At 41.5% G+C, this 21398-nt stretch overlaps 1 protein-coding gene across 1 annotated transcript in view; it reads right to left on the reverse strand.

Annotated features, from left to right (window-relative positions):
• The window catches only part of CPE (carboxypeptidase E), an 84919-nt gene extending 65058 nt beyond the window's left edge, over window positions 1–19861 (reverse strand). The window contains exon 1 of the mRNA XM_070757257.1: window positions 19062–19861. Coding sequence (XP_070613358.1) covers window positions 19062–19386 — 325 coding nt within the window. The 5' untranslated portion in view covers window positions 19387–19861. The remainder of the gene's footprint in view (window positions 1–19061) is intronic.
• Window positions 19862–21398: the final 1537 nt, after the last annotated feature.

A 21398-nucleotide genomic window follows, 5' to 3' on the forward strand; every position in this document is an offset into this window, starting at 1 on the left:
GATTTGTCAAGAATCATGTGGTACAACACTTAATGATTGTCATAGGAGTCAAATAAACAATGAAGAAACAATCAATATTAAGAAAAATCTTAGGATGCAAGCAACAAGTTGCAGTCATACAGTCCTAAGTGGCAGGAAAAGGATGATAGGAATGGTGAGAAAAAACTAGTAGAAAAAGAAGTGCAGACTTAGTAAATAGTTTGACAGTGTTGAGGAAATTATTTGTTTAGTAGAGTGATGGCGTTTGGGGGAAAACTGTTCTTGTGTCTACTTGTCTTGGTGTGCAGTGCTCTATAGCGACGTTTTGAGGGTAGGAATTGAAACAGTTGATGTCCAGGATGCGAGCGGTCAGTAAATATTTTCACAGCCCTCTTTTTGAGTCGTGCAGTATACAGGTCCTCAATGGAAGGCAGATTGGCAGCAATGGTGGTCTGTCAGAAAATGTTGCACTAAATAAGGAGTCCTCATGCTATAGTCGCTGGGCTGGATATGTTCAATGAACATTACTGTTGCTGCAGAGAGTCACCCCCTTTTGGATTTTTTGTGTGTGTGTCAGAGGGGGGCAAAATTTCTGACTTTAGCTTCCTGGTGTAGGGCTTTGGGCAAAGGCTGGAGGGAAGTGCCTCTGGTGGCAAAGAACCCGAGGGCCTTGTTCCATTGGGACTACATCATACCCTGGAACTGGCTGACTATGTCAGCCTGCTGAGTCTCCAGGCACCAGTACCTGGCTATGCACTGCTTCAGGTCTTACCTCTGCTTAGAAAGCCTGTTTGTTTGTTTGTTTGTTTGTTTGTTTGTTTGTTTGTTTGTTTGTTTGTTTGTTTGTTTATTAGATTTGTATGCCGCCCCTTTCCGTGGACTCGAGGCGGCTCACAACACAATAAAACAATTCATAACAAATCTAATAATATACAATTTAAAATTTAAAATAGTAAAAAAAAAACCATTTTTAAGCAGACATACCTACAAACATACCATACATAAATTATATAGGCCCGGGGGAGATATCTCAATTCCCCCATGCCTGACAACAAAGGTGGGTTTTGAGGAGTTTACGAAAGGCAAGGAGGGTAGGGGCAGTTCTAATCTCTGGGGGGAGCTGGTTCCAGAGAGTCGGGGCCGCCACAGAGAAGGCTCTTCCACTGGGGCCTGCCAACTGACATTGTTTAGTTGACGGGACCCGGAGAAGGCCAACTCTGTGGGACCTAATCGGTCGCTGGGATTCGTGCAGCAGAAGGCGGTCTCGGAGATATTCTGGTCCGATGCCATGAAGGGCTTTATAGGTCATAACCAACACTTTGAATTGTGCCCGGAAATTGATCGGCAACCAATGCAGACTACAGAGTGTTGGTGTAACATGAGCATATTTGGGAAAGCCCATGATTGCTCTCGCAGCTGCATTCTGCACGATCTGAAGTTTCCGAACACTTTTCAAAGGTAGCCCCATGTAGAGAGGTGCTTCTGCTGAGCCTCCTTCTCGGTCAGATCCAATTTGAACTAAGCCAACTGTTTTGCCAACTCTTTCTCATAGTAGCTGCTTAGCTCCAACAACTGCTTCTTGTTGGGGCCCGGGCAGCCAGGCGAGAAGTGGCTGGAGAGAAGGGGCGAGTAGAAACCGTTGAGGCACCCCTTGACATGAAACGCACTCCTATTTTCACTCCCACAAGTGCAGGGCTTGAGATGTAGACATCCCTATTGCCGCCTCTTCACTCTGCCTCCCACAGCCGCCTCGTGCACTTGCTGGACTGGCTGGGCTGCTCTGGGTTGCCTTCAGCAGCATTTTGAAACATGCTTCTGCCTGCGATGAAGGGACCGATGCTCACCTCCTGTTCTTTGCAGGCAGGAGCACATTTCAAACTGAAATAGGCAGAGCCCAGATGAACTGAGCTAGTCCTGTGGAGTGTGTGCGCACCTGTCTCTCACTTGCGCTCACTCTCCCGGCCAAAGAGTGCCCACCGGAGAAAGAGCAGTTCCTGGCATGTATTTGGGGAAGGCTTATTTTCATGACGGGGCTTATTTAAATGCATGTCCTGAAAAGCCCTGTCGGGCTTATTATCAGGACATGTCTTATTACAGGGGAAACACAGTAGATACCAAATTCAATGAATTTCAAAGCAGTTGAGTACCAAGGTATCACTGTAATAAGATATAAATGTTTCCTGTGGAATGTTATAATTCAGGTACATTTCATATCACCCCCTAAAACTAATGTCTTATTTGGGATCTTGATCTCTCTTAAAATGTTTTAATCATAAGACGTCAAAGTACAGTGATACCTCATCTTACAAACGCCTCGTCATACAAACTTTTTGAGATACAAACCCAGGGTTTAAGATTTTTTTGCCTCTTCTTACAAACTATTTTCACCTTACAAACCAACCGCCGCCGCTGGGATGGCCCACCTCCAGACTTCTGTTGCCAGTGAAGCGCCCGTTTTTGTGCTGCTGGGATTCCCCTGAGGCTCTCCTCCATGGGAAACCCCACCTCTGGACTTCCGTTGCCAGTGAAGTGCTCATTTTTGCGATGCTGGGATTCCCCTGCTGGGATTCCACTGCAGCTTCGCAAAAACACAGAAGTCCGGAGGTGGGTTTCCCATGGAGGGGAGCCTCAGGGGAATCCCAGCAGCACAAAAACGGGCGCTTCGGCTCGCAAAAGGGGTGAATTTTGGGCTTGCACACATTAATCGCTTTTCCATTGATTCCTATGGCAAACACTGTTTCGTCTTACAAACTTTTCATCTTAAGAACCTCATTCCGGAACCAATTACGTTTGTAAGACAAGGTATCTTGGCAAATACCTTCTTCTAGGGCAGTGATGGCGAACCTATGGCACAAGTGACATAGGTGGCAGGTGGCGCCATATCTGCTGGCACATGAGCCATTGCCCTAGCTCAGCTCCAACATGCATGTGTGAGCCAACCAGCTGATTTTTGGCTCATACAGAGGCTCTGGGAGGACATTTTTGGCTTCCAGAGAGCCTCAAGGGGGATGGGGGAGGGCGTTTTTACCCTCCCCAGCTCCAGGGAAGCCTTTGGAGCCTGGGGAAGGTGAAACACGAGCCTACTGGGCCCACCAGAAGTTGGGATATAGGCCATTTCAGGCCTCCAGAGGGCCTCTGGGGGCAGGGGGAAGCTGTTTTCCCCCTCCCCAGGTATTGAATTATGGGTATGGGCACTCAGGCATGTGCGATAGCACACACCCATGCCCTTTTGGCACCTGTGGAAAAAAAGGTTTGCCAGCACTGTCCTAGGGTTCTAACGTAGCTCACTGCCGATTCAACTTCTTCCCATGCCACATGGGCACACCATGTGGGTATGCACATGAATGCACAGTGGGAATTTTTTTAAGGCAAAACCAAGATGGTGGCGGCATGCACAATGCTGAAAACTCTGCTTCTGCATATGTGCAGGAGAAAAAAAATGGGGAAAAATGAAAAAAAATCTTTTTTTAAAAAAAAAGATGGTGGCGCCCATGGACTGGTGCTAAATGAATCGGTTCTGTGATGTCATAGAGACATCACCAATAGTTTCCAGGCTTCAAACAGGGAGAAACCAACCTTTGACCTTCAGCTTTCCTGATGTTCTCCCATTTATTCATTAATTATGTTTATTTAGCATTTACAGGTTTTCAAAATGACTATGTGCTGTCACATATATACTGTTCCCAATTATACTTAATTGATTAAAAAAAACATTATAAAATGATTTTAATGTTAGTTGTGAAGTCATGCCTGACCCATCAGGACCCCGTGGACAACATTCCTCCAGGCCTTCCTGTTCTCTACCATCTTCCAGAGTCCATTTAAGCTCATGGTGACTGTTTCAGTGACTCCATCCATCCACCTCATTCTCTGTCATCCCCTTCTTCTTTGGCCCGCAATCTTTCTCAGCATTAGGCTCTTCTCTAGTGAGTCCTTCCTTCTTATTAAATGGCCAAAGTATTTGAGTTTCATCTTCAGGATCTGGCTTTCTAAAGAGCAGTCACGGTTGATCTCCTATAGGACTGACCGGTTTGATCACCTTGCAGTCCAAGAAACTCACAGGAGTCTTCTCCAGCATCATAGTTCAAAGGCCTCAATTTTTTGCCACTCAGCCTTTCTTACGATCCAACTTTCAGTCATGCATTGCAACTGGGAAAGCTCTTTTGTTGGGAGGGTGATGTCTCTGCTTTTTAGCATGCTGTCTAGATTTGTCATAGCTTTCCTTCCAAGGAGCAAGCGTCTTTTAATATCTTGGCTGTAGTCCCCATCTGCAGTGATCTCAGAGCCCAGGAAAATAAAATCTGTCACTACCTCCATTTCTTCCCCATCTATTTGCCAGGAATTGAGAAGGCTGGATGCCATGATCTTAATAGATTATATCATTTTAAAATGGCACCATCCATTCTCTGGCTTATAACTGGAAACCTCAGAAGTAAACTGTTGGTTTTTTTCTGCATCAGAACTATTGCTATTACCTGCATGCAAATCAATTATGTACCAAATTAACTAAATTGCCTAAATTAACTAATTATACAGTTAAATAATTCATTTAATAAAACCTTGGGATTAATTAAAAATCCCCTTTAACACTAGATACTGTGTTTTTTAGGTATAATTTATTTATTTAGCTCTTCATTATCAGGCTAAACAGAAATTTCAGACCAGATCTGCTTCCAGATTTATTAGAAATATGAAAATAACTTAGGATGACAAAAAGGGTATTTTTGTTTACAGTAGTATTTTGTTGTGGTGACTGTTTCTAAACATATGCTGTAATAGACAGGAATATGTATCTTCATGGAACTTTACACCACCTGAAAACTCCTATGATTTACTGAGATTTTCTAATTGCATACTGCTTTAACAGAATGTTAAATTCATCATGTATGGCCCCCATCACTACTTAATGTGTGGTTGATAAGCAATGAGAAGACGCAGTCTTTCTCAGCCCAATCAATCTCACAATGTGGTTGTTTTGAGGTAGGAGGATGAAATGAAGAGGGAACCCAATCTAAGCCATTTTAAGCTCCACTGGGCTTATGGTTTATAGATACTATTTATAAGTAGATAATCTGTTTGGTCTTATAAGAATGGCTGTAGTTTTCTAGAAGCTGGCATCCCTAGAATTGTTATGTGTTTGTCCTCTTCCATATGTGCATTTTCTGACACTGGCTTCCTTTTAAACTGCAAAATTATCTTTTTCTGTTCTTGCTATAAGCCTTGGTAAGTAGTGTACTGAATTTCTCGAGGCTTCTTTTAAAAACAAAATATTCAGTAGGTTAAAAGGATGAGGAGTGGTTGAAATGATAGAAATTTGCCTCTTTCAGAGGGATATTTTCTAGTATTAATGACAACGGTATTTTGGTGGATAAAGAACAAGAAAAGAAAAGCATGGAATATAGCACAAGACCAATCTCATTTATTCTACAGGCTATGTTTCTCCTAAACTACATATTACATGGCTAAATCTGGCACCAAAAGCAAAGGCTCGTTTAATATTTCCTGAATGGTAACTAGAATAGTCCTATGGGGATGTAAATATATGGCTTAGTTCTTTGTTTACAGATGATCCTAGGCTCTGTTCTCCAGGCAACATACTTGAAGCCCAAGTGGTTTCACAAAACAGAAACATATTAAGAAAAACTACCTCCCAAATCTGTAGGATTTTTTTATACTGACATACATATATCACCTTGTCAAAAAAAATATTGTCTATTTTAATCCCTAATGTTTATGTTTTTAAATTACCCATTAAATACTTGTCTCCTGGAAATAAGCAGTACAGAATAACATAATAATATTGTAATTAAAGTATAATAATGATCGAGGATAAATATGGCTATCACTACTATAAAAGTATTAAGTCAACTGTTTGTCATGTTGCAAAATAATTTACCTGGCACTAAAAGTGAAGCTTTAATTTGATGGTCCCAAAATATTTGGGTTAACTAGATAAACATTTCATTAGATAAATTAGTTTCAAAATTTCCAATTTCACTAGGAAATTGTCCTGTTAACTCATAAAACAGAATGACTTACCCTACAGAAAGTACTTGAACAACAAAGGGGGGGAAATCTGTAGCACAAAACATATTAAAAAATAAAAAAGAGGAGGCGGCATTCCTATTATACTACATAATTAAGAGCTGGTTTTAAATTGGCTTAGTTTCAGTTCAATGGCTGAATTCTCTGTTGTTTTACACTCATGGTAACCTCATGAAAATCACCCAATTTTAGATAATTTTTTTGGTCAGAGTATTTGGCTTTAAAAGTACATTTCTTTCCATAATCTGATGGGGTCTGGTTTTGTTTAGAATGGACTTTTGCTGGAACCATTTCCCTCGTTCTACATTCTTGAGAATAATGAAATATTACAGCATAAATTGCAACAGGGAAAATGCACAATGGAAATTGAAAAGATTTAGGTGTAAATCAGAACTAAAGAATAATAGAGTCCATAAAGATAAAAAGATAACCATATTAAAATGCAAAGGTATTCAGCAGAATAATTTTCTGAATGCTCAGTGGAACAGTTCATCTCTGTATACATTTTGAAACAAAGGGTTCTCTGGAGATCACTTTCCAAAAAAAGCAATGCACATACTGTATAGAAAAGAAAAATATTATAGCAGCTGTTTTGGTTCATGACAAAAAGGCAAATACTCATAGTACAATTAAATCTTAATCATCTTCAATGACTGGAAGGAATATAAATCCTTCCATTCTCCATCCTTCAATCAGAACTGGAGAAGCTTCTTGGATGCGAAGCGAAATATCTTTAGGGCAAAAAAGAAGGTCCAGCTTGTCTTTTGAAAAAGCATTTTTGGGACAACCATTATCTGGATAAATGAGAATCTCAATTTTTGTTTGTTTATTTGTTTGGAGGAACCCTTGAAATAATTTGCAGGTCTCAGGGAACCCCTTGCAACCTATTGTAGATCCCTAGAATGTTGCAGAACCCAGTTGAGAAAGAATAGCTCAATATATCACCCTCTTCCTTGAAAAATGATTTTCTTGGTCCACATAATTGACAATAGAAGCAAGCCCTTCAGAAGAAGCTCTTCAGAACGGAGCTGTACCTTTAAATACTGCCTGTGCCAGATGGTCTTGGCATATAAAAAGCAGCAGAAGGATAGCATTCTAATGTTAGTCAAACAAGCAAGTTGTGCTAGTTGCAGACCAACGGAAGCCGTTTCAGCCTGCTAATTCTGTAACCATAGCAACTTCTATGTCAAACAGTTCTCTGGTTTTCAATTTGTCATCTCCAACATGGAATGACGACAGCATAGATGGATTAAAGAGACTGGAACTGTCCATGAAAACCAAATGTGCTCATTTCTCTCCACAAATTCTATTCAAGGTGTATTGTTTGTTACATTTAGTCAATACAAGCAAAAGGTAATACTACTAAAATCTGTACCATGTCAGTGTTGCATTATTCAAAGCATTCTGGCCACTTCTTGCAGATTTTTGGAAGTAAAAAGTGATTTACAGTATTCACAGCCCAAGATCGTACAAATTAAGCCTTCAATAGGAACATACTAGAACTTTGGATGCTTTAAAACAATTAAAAGAAGTGTTCTGAAAGATCTATGAGACAGCATCTCTTCAAAGCAGCTGTGTGAAAAAAGATGCGATTTCTTAATGAGTCACTTTGACAATACACTTTTACACTGAACAGGCCAGAATTTTTTAAATCCAAGTATGGGATTGTTCAATGTTATGTTAGCTGGTCGCCTGAATGAAAGGGGATAGTTTTACCTCTGATGGGGAAACTATGAATGACAGGTTGTTTTCATAATCCAAGAAATGTTTTACTTTGTTCCCAGACTGAATCTAATATCTTATTTTGAAACCAAATACATTCTTTTTGAGTCCATCCTATTACACATATCCTCTGCCCCTTAGGACTCTATTCAATTTTATAAATTTAGACTATGAATTTTGCCAGTAATGTAACTTTTTTTTCCTTATATTCTTCTCTCCTTTGAAATGAGTTTTTATTTCCAGACAGCTGACAATGTGGTTTATTTTAAATCATTTATTAAAATTTCTGCATACAGGGCTACAGTTTTTATAATTTCCCAAGGATTGATGTACAGTGTTCCCTCGATTTTCGCAGGTTCGAACTTCGCGGAAAGTCTATACCACGGTTTTTCAAAAATATTAATTTAAAAATACTTTGCGGGGGTTTTCCCTATACCACAGTTTTGCCCACCAGATGACGTCATATGTCATCACCAAACTTTCATCCGCCTTTAATAAATATTTTTTTAATAAACTTTAATAAATAAACATGGTGAGTATCTGAATGGTTGCTAAGGGAATGGAAAATTGCAATTTAGGGGTTTAAAGTGTTAAGGGATGGCTTGTGATACTGTTCATAGCCAAAAATAGTGTATTTACTTCCGCATCTCTACTTCGCAGAAATTCAACTTTCACGGGCGGTCTCGGAACGTATCCCCCGCAAAAAGCGAGGGAACACTGTTCAGTGTTCCCTCGATTTTCGCGGGTTCAAACTTTGCAGAATGTCTATACCAGTGATTTTCAACCTTTTTTGAGCCGCGGCACATTTTTTACATTTACAAAATCCTGGGGCACACCAACCAAAATGACAAAAATTAAATAAATAAATAAATACATACATACATACATACATACATACATACATACATACATAACCCCCTCGTATATACAATCCCATGTAACATCCCCTTATAAATACAGTCAATCATCAATCATCCCTACTCAAATTTATATCTCATTTCTGGGTACTTCTCCTGTCTTTCCCCCTTTTCTCTCTCATGTTTGTCATTTCTCTCTCTTCCTCCCTTTTTCCCTCATTCCTTTTCCCTCTCACTTCTCCTCTTTTTCCATCCCTGTCTCTCTCCCCCCCTTATGTGTGTGTGTGTATACACACTGGAACCATTTCCAAAAACAGTTGAGGGCTGGGGGTTTTTCTCTTTTATTCTTTTCAAAAAGAGGTGTGGGCTGGGGGGGCATTTCTTATTATTTGGGTGCTTTTTACCATATGCTTCAAGAATCACCCCTCTCTCTCTCTCTCTTTTGTTTCTCTCTCCTCTCATTCTCTGCCTCAATCATTTCTCCTTTTTTCTCCCCTTTTTGTTCTCATTTTTCTCTCTCCTTTCCTCTCCCTATCTGTCTCTCTTGCTTTCTCTCTCTCTTGCTATCTCTTTTTCTCTTATTTTCTCTCTCTCTCTCTCTTGTTCTCTCTTATTTTCTTTCTCTCTTGTTCTTTCTCTCTCTCTCTTTCTCTCTCCCTCCCTCTTTCTCTCTTTTTCTCACTTTCTCTCTTTTTTTCTCTCTCTCTCTTGCTTTCTCTCTCTCTGTTTTCTTTCTCACACTCTTTCTCTCTCTTGTTCTCTCTCTTGCTATTTCTTTCTCTCCCCCCTTTCTCTCTCTCTCTTTCTCACTTTCTCTCTATCTTGCTGTCTGTTGCTGTCACTCACTCTCGTTCTCTCTCCGTTCTTCTCAGCGGAGGCCAGCGAAGGTAATATTCAATGTCGGGAGCGCGCGGGCGGTTGCGCGCGCTCCCTACCCCCCTGCTAGCCGCTCGGAATATTCAAAATAAGAAAAGCCTTCACCGGCGAAGGTTTTTCTTATTTTGAATATTCCGAGCGGCTAGCAGGGGGGTAGGGAGCGCGCGCAACCGCCCGCGCGCTCCCGACATTGAATATTACCTTCGCTGGCCTCCGCTGAGAACGGAGAGAGAACGAGAGTTGGGCCATTTTTTGTCTCCTGTGTTCCGGGTGCGGGAGGAGCCACGCCGAAAGGCAGGAGACAGCGGAGGAGGAGAGGGGGCGGGCGGGGGGCAGCGCCGAAAGGCCGAGGGGGCCGGAGGCACCATGGGGAGGCAGGGGCGGTCGCGGCTCCCTTCCCTTCTGCTGCCGGCGCCTCCCCGCCCCCCCCCCCCGCGGGCTGGCAGGGAGATGAGGAGCGCGCTTTCGGGGAAGCGACGGTGCTTTGGGGAAGCGACGAGAAGCCATGGGCGCGAGGGGGCCGACTTTCAAAGCAACCTTTGCCGGCCTCCCGTGGGAGGGTGCCAATAGCGGCGGCGGGGGGGCAATAGGGGGGGCGAACCGCCTCGCGGCACACCTGACCATGTCTCGCGGCACACTAGTGTGCCGCGGCACACCGGTTGAAAAACACTGGTCTATACCACAGTTTTTCAAAAATATTAATTAAAAAATACTTTGCGGGTTTTTTCCCTATACCACGGTTTTTCCCACCCAAGGACGTCATATGTCATCGCCAAACTTTCGTCTGCCTTTAATAAATATTTTTTTAATAAACTTTAATAAATAAACATGGTGAGTAATAATCTGAATGGTTGCTAAGGGAATGGAAAATTGCAATTTAGGGGTTTAAAGTGTTAAGGGAAAGCTTGTGATACTGTTCATAGCCAAAAATGGTGTACAGTGATCCCCCGCTCGTTGTGAGGGTTCCGTTCCAGGAGCCCCCGCAACGAGCGGGTTTTCGCGAAGTAGCGATGCGGAAGTAAAAACACCGTCTGCGCATGTGCAGACGGTGTTTTTACTCCCACAGCGCTAGCGAGGAGCCGAAGATTGGGGGCGGGGCGGCTGTTTGCCGCCGGCATGGAGGGCTTCCTAGCAGCCCCCCAAACCCGGGTTGGGGGTCCGGGGGGCGCTGGCTCTCGGCGCTTTTGAGCTGAGTCCGGAAGCGAATTCGCTTCCGGACTCAGCTCAAAAGCGCCGATAGCAAGCGGCAAGGAACGGCTTGTCTCGGCGCTTTCGAGCTGACCGGACTCAGCTCGAAAGCGCCGAGACAAGCCGTTCCTTGCCGCTTGCTATCGGCGGTTTTGAGCTGAGTCCGGAAGCGAATTCGCTTCCGGACTCAGCTCAAAACCGCCGATAGCAAGCGGCAAGGAACGGCTTGTCTCGGCGCTTTCGAGCTGTCAGCTCGAAAGCGCCGAGACAAGCCGTTCCTTGCCGCTTGCTATCGGCGCTTTTGAGCTGAGTCCGGAAGCGAATTCGCTTCCGGACTCAGCTCAAAACCGGCGATACCAAGCGGCAAAGAACGGCTTGTCTCGGCGCTTTCGAGCTGACAGCTCGAAAGCGCCGAGACAAGCCGTTCCTTGCCGCTTGCTATCGGCGCTTTTGAGCTGAGTCCGGGAGCGAATTCGCTCCCGGACTCAGCTCAAAAGCGGCGAGAATGAACGGCGTGGGCGGGCGAAGGGCGGGCGGCAGCGAGGAGTTTGCGTGGGCGGTGGGGAAACTCCTCGCTGACGCCAGCAAGAGGGGGAAGACCCAGGGAAGCCGCTGCCATCTACGCATGCGTGCCCGGCACGCATGCGTAGATGGTATTTTTGACTTCCGGGTTGAAAAATAGCGAAGTACCCTGTTCGCAATGGTTGGGGACGCAATAAACGGGGGATCACTGTATTTACTTCCGCATCTCTACTTCACGGAAATTCAACTTTCACGGGCAGTCTTGGAATGCATCCCCCACGAAAAGCGAGGGAACACTGTTTTCCGATTTTCAAAGTTTTGGGAAAAGAACACAAATGTTTTCCTTCTTATTCCAGAGCTAAGGGAAGGGAAGAGTCATTGATAATAAATTCTGCTCAAAAAAATAAAGGGAACGCTCAAATAACACATCCTGAATGAATGAAATATTCTCATTGAATACTTTGTTCTGTACAAAGTTGAATGTGCAAAATAGCATGTGACATTGATTGTCAGTATTGTTTCCTAAGTGGACAGTTTGATTTCACAGAAGTTTGATTTACTTGGAGTTATATTGTGTTGTTTAAGTGTTCCTTTTATTTTTTTTGAGCAGTGTAGTATAAATATTGTGTAGTATATATGTTATGGTTTTCTAGGACATTCAATTTGATTATAACGATACTTCCAGAGCAATCCTTCTTAAGGAAGAACTCATACTGTACATAAAGAACTTCCCCCGCCTCCTTTCTAGATATTTTTGCATCCATATTGCTGTATCAGGAATAATAGCAGTTATGTTGTGTGATGCACAAACAGAAATCACAACAAAGTGAAATGCCCAAGACAGAAGGTGTGATGGAACAGAATATCTAGGAATGCATGATGTTATATGTAGCAGTAAATTAATATTACAGTAGGATCAGAAAGAACCATTTGTTCTGGTTACTATTCAGATTACTGATATATATTTCAGGAAAATGTTGTACTGCAGTTTTGATCAAACATAACACTGAATAGAGTTACTGTAGTATACTTCTGGAGTTTGGTTGCTGCTGTTGGTATAATGCAATCAGTGATGGGCTCTTACGGGTACGGTCAGGTACGCAGTACTGGTAGCAAACTTTTGGTCAGGTACACACAGTGATGGGCTACCAAAATTTTTATTACCATACTGTGGGTGTGGCTTATGCAATTTGCATCTTTCAGTGCAAATTGGGTGCTCTGGAGCAGAACTCCAAATTTTGCTACCAGAACTGCGTTCCTGACCGTTCCCATAGCAGCCCATCACTGAGTACAAAGTATCAGTAGCAAAAATTTGATTTTTTTTTCTTTTTTTCCCTTCTGGGCTCTGGGTATGTTTTTCCTATCTCAGTAAATGAATTTGAATGTGTATAATTTTAGAAGAGCTGTGTGTGCATGTGTGTATATGCGCTTTATATAGTAGATAATCAGAGGTGGGCTACTGCCCGGACAAGGGAGAACGCAGTGGGGTAGCGAAAATGGAGCTCCACCGCAGAACACCCAATGCATAAGCCACGCCCACAGTGTGGTAGTAAAAATTTTGGTAGCCCATCACTGAATGCAACCCTGATCCAGCTGCCTGTTTTCAGTAGAAAAAAAATAATCTTCCCCAAGCCTCCAAATTCATCAATAAGGTAGAATATTTTAGAAACCGCATCCAAGCTCAGTGAAATGGAATCAATGAAAGAAAAGAGCCAGGCCAGTATCAATTTGTGATTACTAAGCTTTCAGGGTTGTTAAGTACATAAATCAGCTTGCTGTAAAATCTAGCTTCCTGAAATAAACCCAGGAATGGAATATGTTTGTATTATATATAACTTGAAAAGCTGAGTCAGCCTATTATTATTCAATGTTATCAGTGTCTTGCAAAGTGCTCATATTTTGAACAGCTTAACATATAGCTTTCTAACAGGATGTCATTATTGGCATAAGATGATGTTACAAATGCTTAGCTAGAACAAACAAAATCATCTATAGTTAACCAAGTTAACTAAATCATCTCTAGAGAAATCAAGTTCCCCAAACTGACCTTAACCTTCTTTATATTACCGTAGTTAAGTAAGATGTAAGATATAAGAAGGGATTATTCCAGGCAGTAGTATATATAGCTCAACATTCTCTGGTCTGTGACAGCAATATCCATTTATTTGTGCAGTTACATGCTGCCATTAAAAAAAAAGGTAAATTATATAATATAAAAATAAAAAGTAATATGCTATATGCTAAAATCTTTAAATCTTTATTTTTACTAAAAAATTAACTTTTCCATACATTTTTTCCTATATCTATCAGAAAATAAATCAAATACTTTCTCAAAAATCTTTAAATATATGGAGACTTAAGTTCCATGATAAACATCACTTTTTAAACTTTGTGCACTGCTCAATGGCTGGAATTTTTATGTGCCACAATTCAGACCTGAATCTTTACTATCATTGCAAACACTGTAAAGCATGGGTTACATATGTAGGGTAGAAATTGTATTGTAAAGATTTTTTTTTGGGGGGGGGGGGTGTTAAAATTATTTTGATGCAGGGATTCCCTGAGACTTAAAAAGAAAGATGGTAGGAAGGGAGGAAGAAAAAAAGAAAGAGAGAGAAAGAGAAAGAAAGAAAGAAAAAGAAAGAAAGAAAGAAAGAAAGAAAGAAAGAAAGAAAGGGGAACGGAGGGAAGAAAGTAAGAACGAAAGAAAGAAAAACTTATGACCACAATTAAGTCTTTGGTTAACATTTTGGTTGCTAAGCAAGAGCATTGTTAAGTGAGTTTCACCACATTTTACAAGTTGGCCATGCCCACCCAGTCACCTGGCCACCAAGCCACACCCACCTGAAGAGGGTGGGATTGGTATGGATGAGTTTGTAACACAAAGGGAACGGTGGACTGAAAAAGTTTGGGAACCACTGGTTTAGAAGTAGAGTAGTCTGGGCTTATAACAATTCATTAAGTACTGTATGTGCTGTGTTCAAAGATACAGCAGCATGAAAAAAGGAATGACCTATTTTCACACAACCATAGTAGCATCCGCCACCCTGATCACATGATTAAATTCAAGCTTTGGCAACTGTCACAAATTTCACAGTCCAAAGTTTATGTGATCACCATTTATAACCATCTGAATCTTTGGACAATTAGTCAATGGAGAAAGCCAGATTTGCACAATGACCACATGATCCATTTAACCATTGCAATGATTTGCCTCACAACATTGACAAAAAAATTTGTAAAATGAAGCATGACTCACTTAACAAGTGCCTTACTTAGCCACGAAACTTTAGGCTGAATTGTAGACATAAGTCATGGGCTACCTGCATTATGTGATGTGAAGAGAAGGCAATTATGCATGGATCTAATGCTTGGGAAGTCCCATCATATAAGTCCAAGAAGGTCCTACCTCATAGTTTGTTAGGAGTGTGATAACTAAATGTAAGTCCCACTTTTCTCACATTACCCAAATAATTTTAAGAAATTATGAAAGGAATCTGTTCTGTCTGGGTCACTCCAGAAGCTATAACCAACCCAAAAAGATAAGCCAGACACACCGTAAAATTCAAATACAGTTTTATAATGTTCAAGGAAAACGAAGCTAACAGAAAATGTCCTTACAAAGCAGGAAAACACTGGAACTCCAAATATATACACGAAGGTAATTGTCCATGCATCAATATAGGATTCTTGCTGCCAAGACGAGGCTGTAGATAACAGACCTACACCTCCCACAGTTCTTCAAGACTGCTGGGCCACAAGCCAGGAACAGAGACGCTGAGAAACAATGCAGGTTACAGGAACTCCAAACTGATAACACTCCACATGGCTTCAATAGCTTGCCTGCCTTATAAACCCTTCCCTGCTAATGAGGACCACACCCAAGCCCTGGTGTTCCTTATTCAATGCTGATATTTCCTTAATTGCTCCTTCCTTTGATCTAAACTTCTGTCGCATGTCAACGACAGCTTGTGCCTCGTCACCTAATGACTCCAAGCTACTGGCAGGGGAGAGCCCCTCCCCAGGGCTCCCATGCTGTTCTTCCTCGTCACATTCCTGACTGGACCCTCCCCCGTCCGACAGCTCAGCCCCCTCCTCTTCGCTGTCAGCCTCCTCCGGGCATGGAGCCAGCAGAGAGGCAGCTGGCCTTTGATCTGCCTCAGGCTGAACCACAACAGGAATCTTTATCTTTTAAATAAGATGGGAAGAGGCAAGGGAAACAACTTCCTTATTTATCTAATCTCCTACTCAAATACAGATCTTTATCACAATATCCTCACATGTTCAATATGCATCACGGCCATACTTTATTCCAATCACCCATCTACAATGTCTTCAATATCAAAATACTGTATGGATCTCTTAACAGAATATTGCATTAATTTTTTAACTACCTTTAATTCTGGGCAAATTATAGTGACAAATTAAGCCAGCTTTAAGAACTATCAAAAATATTCAAAGAGTTTAAAAAAAGAGTAAATTCTACTGGCATCCACAAACTACTTGGCTCAAAAATGTACATTCTTGAAAATCACGATGAATCAGGGATTTCTGAAGAAATTGAAACCTGGCAGCATGATTATACATATTATTTAGTGACTTAAATCCAATTGGATTTATTCCCAGGAAAATAAGTACAGTATTGGACTTTTCTAAGTAGTCAACACTGGTGAGGTATGTAAAATAGTTTGAGAGACAAAGAGACAGAGATTGAAGTTTTGCATCTTATTCAAAGTTATGTTGACTGAATTTTATTAATGCATTATACTATATTCATTATAATCATTTTCTGCAAAGCATTTGGCAGCACCAAGAGATAAGATAATCCATCTCTTACAATTTTTATTTACAATTCTGGACACATTGTAAACTTAAATCCAGGAAATATTTAGGATCATGGTAAAGCCGCCCCGAGTCTTCGGAGAGGGGCGGCATACAAATCTAAGTAATAAATAAATAAATAATAAGTAATAAATCTAAGTAATAAAAACAATGAGGAATCAATTTTCAGTTTTCCCTCCGGGCATGCAAACCTTCTGTTCTAATTCTGGAGCTCCAATATTAGGAGCTTTGGTCCTATTCAATTTATCAGAAGCTCTCATGCCCTTAATGAACCTAATCCAGCTGCAATATTGATTTTCAGTTTCATGTGCTACTTTTGGAAAATAGCAATTATTTAACAAGAATAAAAAGAGATTGCAAGAAGTGTCCTATTTGCATTATATTAGACTTACTACATGTTTAGGCTAGACATTTATAGGTAATTAATGAGAAATAAGCTCCATTGAAGTTGATTGACATATTGGAGGAGAGTAGTTTGAGAGTAGGACAATATTTTTCACTTTAAATAAAAATAGTATTTAAGCTCAAATTAAAAGAAGGTTGTCTACCTTTTTTTCCTTCTCTATCATAAAAATGCCCCATAGCTAAAAGTACAGGTAGCCAGTAGTCATTTTAAAAGCTAACAGAAGGCATAATACATATGAAATAAAGAAGACCAAGATGGTATATACCAGTATTAATCACATCAGGATGCCAACAGATTCTAAGCAATCAAGTCTTGGAGAAGTAATATGGTTGAGGGAGAAGTGGAAATATTTTAGACTTGTTTGTAAAATAGATTTGACTTAGTAAGCTTGCTTATTTGTTCCCTTTGCTTTGTAAATGTACAGTATTTTTACTGAATTAACTTTCTGTTTTTATGTTTTGCTTGAAATTATATTTTACAGTTGTTAGCATTCATAAGCACTATCTGCTATCCTATGACCAAATCTAGGGTAGATTGATCTAAACTGAGGTCAACACCATATGCATCGTGTACTATGTGTAATTTTAGATAATGTTTTACATGAACATGCTGGCTTATGAAGGACCCCAAATGATGCCCTGTATTCATAATCTTCCATTTTTGCTTAACATTTCCACTATCTCGTTTTCAGAAGGGCATGAGTGTTACCTCTTAAAAGGCATTCCGCCTTCAATATTTGTTTTACTTCTGAAAAAAACAGAAAAACGCAAGGCTATCTATCCATTCCATTCATTAGATTTGGTAAATGAAAGGTAGCACTATTCTAAATTAAAGCCTCAGCATAAACAACTTTTATAGTCAGTCAGCAAGACATATACAGCTATTCCTTGATTTACAACGGTTAATTTAGTGATTGCTTAAAGTTATAACAGCACTGGAAAAAATGTGACTTATGATCATTTTTCACACTTATGACTGTTGTGGCATCCTAATGGTTGCAGTGTCCCAGAGTCATGCAATCCCCTTTCGCAACAAGCAAAAATCAATGGGGAAACTACAATGTCCCACAATGTCTACCACAGTCCTACCTGTCAATGAATACTTCACCTTCAACTGCAATTATACATGAGCACACAATAGATTAAAACTCAATTGTAAACCCCTGAAAACTTGATTGCAGAAAATACAACTTCAGCAATGGAGTGATTAGTTCCTGGAATGCACTACCTGACTCCGTGGTTTCTTCTCGAAACCCAAAAACTTTAACCTTAGACTGTCTACAGTCGACCTCACCCCATTCCATTTTGCCTACGGTCCCTGTCTTACTGCCCCATTGTCCTAATTTACCTGTACCTACTTTGCTTATGGTTACGCTCATACCAATACCTGCTATCTTGCACACGAATTAATTAATTAATTAATTAATTAATTAATTAATTAATTAAGAAAGGAGGACTCTGGGTGGCTTACAACAAGAAAAAAATCTTAAAAGACAACTTAAAACCCCTTAATAAAACCATGAATATCTTTTACGGCCGTATTTGGAAGATGTGTTATTTGCTCAATTTGTGTATAGCTCACTCACTTCATTTGTGTATTCCTCACTCAACAACAGCACCTATTCACTTAACAGCAGGGGAGGGCAAGCAAGGTCGTTAAATGGAGTTAAGAGTAAGACTCACTTAACAAACCTTTCCCCTAATCACAGAAATGTTGGGCTGAATTGAGGCTGTAAGTCGAGGACTACCTGTACTAGAGTACAAAAATATATTCTTGCAGCCAACGTTATGATGGAGGATGATGATGGTGGAGGAGGCGGCGGTGGGTATCATGAGACCGCTGAACTGGTTCTTCCTACTGAAGTTCCCAGGGGCCAAAACAGATCCTGAAATCTTTCTTTCTTTCTTTCTTTCTTTCTTTCTTTCTTTCTTTCTATCTATCTATCTATCATCTACCTATCTATCTAGTCCGTCCGTCCGTCCTTCCTTCCTTCCTTCTTATCTTTCTTTCTTTCTGTCTTTTTTCTTTCTTTGTCTGTCTGTCTGTCTGTCTGTCTAGTCCTTCCTTCTTATCTATCTATCTTTCTTATCTATCTAGTCCTTCCTTCCTTCCTTCCTTCCTTCCTTCCTATCTATCTATCTATCTATCTATCTATCTATCATCTACCTACCTACCTACCTACCTATCTATCTACCTACCTATCTGTCTATCTGTATATCTATTTATTTATCTATCTATCTATTTCTGGATTTGTATGCCGCCCAACTCCCAAACGACTCTGGCCGGCTGGCAACCAAAGAATAAAATATATGATGTCACATTAAAAACCCCTCAAACACAATTTTAAATCAACAATTTAAAACAATTTAAACAGTTTAAAAAACCATACACGTCATTAATGGCCATTAATATGTCATTAAAAAATCGATTCAGGGACCAGTAAAAATCTGCCCGGAGGAAGCTTGGGTCTCTTGCGAGGATCCAAGGAGAAGAGAGAACGGAAGAAATCCCTTCGCACTCCATCTTTCCTTCTCAACCCGTCAGCCGCGAGGCTCAGGGCCACCAGTCCCGTTGCCCGGGTACCACACTCGCTTAAGCCGGGCATGGATGCCCTCCCGCCTTACCAGGCTCGTGCTCGCCCGGGTTGTCCGAGATCTCGATGACCAGCAGCTCCCGGCCCTCGAAGCTCCGTCCCACGGTGTAGATCCGACTGATGGACGGGCACTGCAGCCACACCGACACCAGCGCCTCCCGCAGCTCCGGGTAGCGGTGGTACTCGAAGGAGATGCCGTCCTCCTGGCTCAGGCGCCGCCGACGGTTCGCCCCTCCGCCCAGAGCCGCCGGCACTTCAGCCTCGTCCGCTTCGGTCTCCTGCAGGCAGAGGCTGCCCGGCAAGGCGCAGAACGCCAACGCCAACGCCAGCGCCCAAAGCCCACCACGCCCGGCCATGGCTCTGCTGCAGGGGAGGGAGGGCAAAGGATGACGGTGCCTTCCTTCTCCGCTCCGGCGTTCCCCGTTTAGTCACGCAAAACTCAACTCGGACGCGCCGCTCTCGCTTAAGCTGAAAACTGCTCAATTCAGGAAAAGGGGAGGCAGACTCCAGATGCGCTAAGCCCTGCAGCCCGTACTAACTCGCTCCGCAGCTCAGGGGGGAGACGCGGGGATGTACCACTAGTCCACGTAGGGGGAGGCTGGGCGACGTCCCGCCGCGGTGGGGGTCCCTTTAGGAGCCGCGTGGGAGCCTCCGAGCGTCACTCTTCGCCAAGCGAGTCCCTTTTTTGCCAGGTGTTTCTTCGGGCCCACCCAAGGTTACCGCGTCATCATCCGACGGTTTGAAAATGTACGGGAATAGGTTGTCAGTCTGTTCAATGCGAGATGAATTAAGATAATAATCACCCAAGGAAAGGGAAAGAAGGGAGAAAGAGGGAGTAAAAAGGGGAAGGGGGAAAGGAAGGAGTGGAGGGAAGGAGGAAAGGGGGAGAGAAGGAGCAAGAAGGGAGGAGGAGGAGGAGATGAGGACAGAAGGAGGGGAGGGTAAAGAAGTGAAGAAAAACAGACTGATGGACAGGTGTAAAATAAGATATTGATTTATGATTGGATAAATATGTATAATTATGTGTGTGTATGTATATGTGTGTGTGTAACATATTTTTGCTGATAATGAAAAGGAAGGGAGACCACTCTAGATCTATTTCAACCTTATTTTCCTTCATCAAGTAGCCACACCCTTTTCCTGGGATTTGAATCCGGGGCCTCTGCCTTTATTTATTTGTTTGTTTGTTTGTTTGTTAGTTTATTTGTTTATTTATTTGTTTATTTATTTTTTTGATTTGATTTGATTTGATTTGTATACCGCCCCTCTCCATAGACTCGGGGCGGCTAACAACAGTAATAAAACAACATATAACAAATCTAATATTTAAAAAAACTAAAAACGCTTATTAAAAACCAAACATACACACAAATATACCATGCATAAATTGTATAGGCCTGGGGGGAATGAATATCTCAGTTCCCCCATGCCTGATAACAGAGGTGGGTTTTGAGGCCTTGGTTTAGCCATTAGGCTACAGGCTCAACTCCTCTATCAGCTTGTACCATATATATACATTGCTCAAAAAAATAAAGAACACTCAAAGAACACATCCTGGATATGAATGAATGAAATATTCTCATTGAATACTTTGTTCTGTACAAAGTTGAGTGTGCTGACAACACATGAAATTTATTGTCAATCAATGTTGCTTCCTAAGTGAACAGTTTGATTTCACATAAATTTTATTTACTTGGAGTTATATTGTGTTGTTTGAGTGTTCCCTTTATTTTTTGAGCAATGTATGTATGTATGTAACATATTTTTGCTGATAATGAAAAGGAAGAGAGTACTATAGATCTATTTTGGGCTTATTTGCCTTCATCAGGTAGCCACACCCTTTCATTGGGATTTGAACCTGGGGCCTCTGCCTTGTGAGGCAGAGGCCTTAGCCTTTAGGCTATAGTAGTCTCCCTTCCTTTTCATTATCAGCAAAAATATGTTACATCTATAGATTATAGTTTTCAGCTATAAAAAAAATTATTTGCCTTGGAATATGACCCCTGGTGAGGCCGAGAGGCGAAAAGGAACCTGTGATGCTCCTTCTATATACCAGGGTGACTTGACAAAAAAACACACACACATAACTCTTCCCTGGTACAAGCTGATACAGGAGATGAGCCTGTAGCCTAAAGGCTAAGAGGTTCATATCCAAGTGAAAGGGTGTGGCTACCCAGTGAAAGGGTATGGCTACCTGATGAAGACAAATAAGCCTGCAGTAGATCTAGAGTAGTCTCCCTTTCTTTTCACTATCAGCAAAATATGTTACACATATAGTATATAGTTTGTTGGCTATAAAATTAACTGCCTGGATGACCCCTGGAGGGGCCGAGAGGCAAAGAAAAAAGAAAGCAGCATGCTCCCTCCC

Source organism: Erythrolamprus reginae, chromosome 7 (genome assembly GCF_031021105.1).
Source record: "Erythrolamprus reginae isolate rEryReg1 chromosome 7, rEryReg1.hap1, whole genome shotgun sequence".
NCBI classification, from domain to species: domain Eukaryota; kingdom Metazoa; phylum Chordata; class Lepidosauria; order Squamata; family Dipsadidae; genus Erythrolamprus; species Erythrolamprus reginae.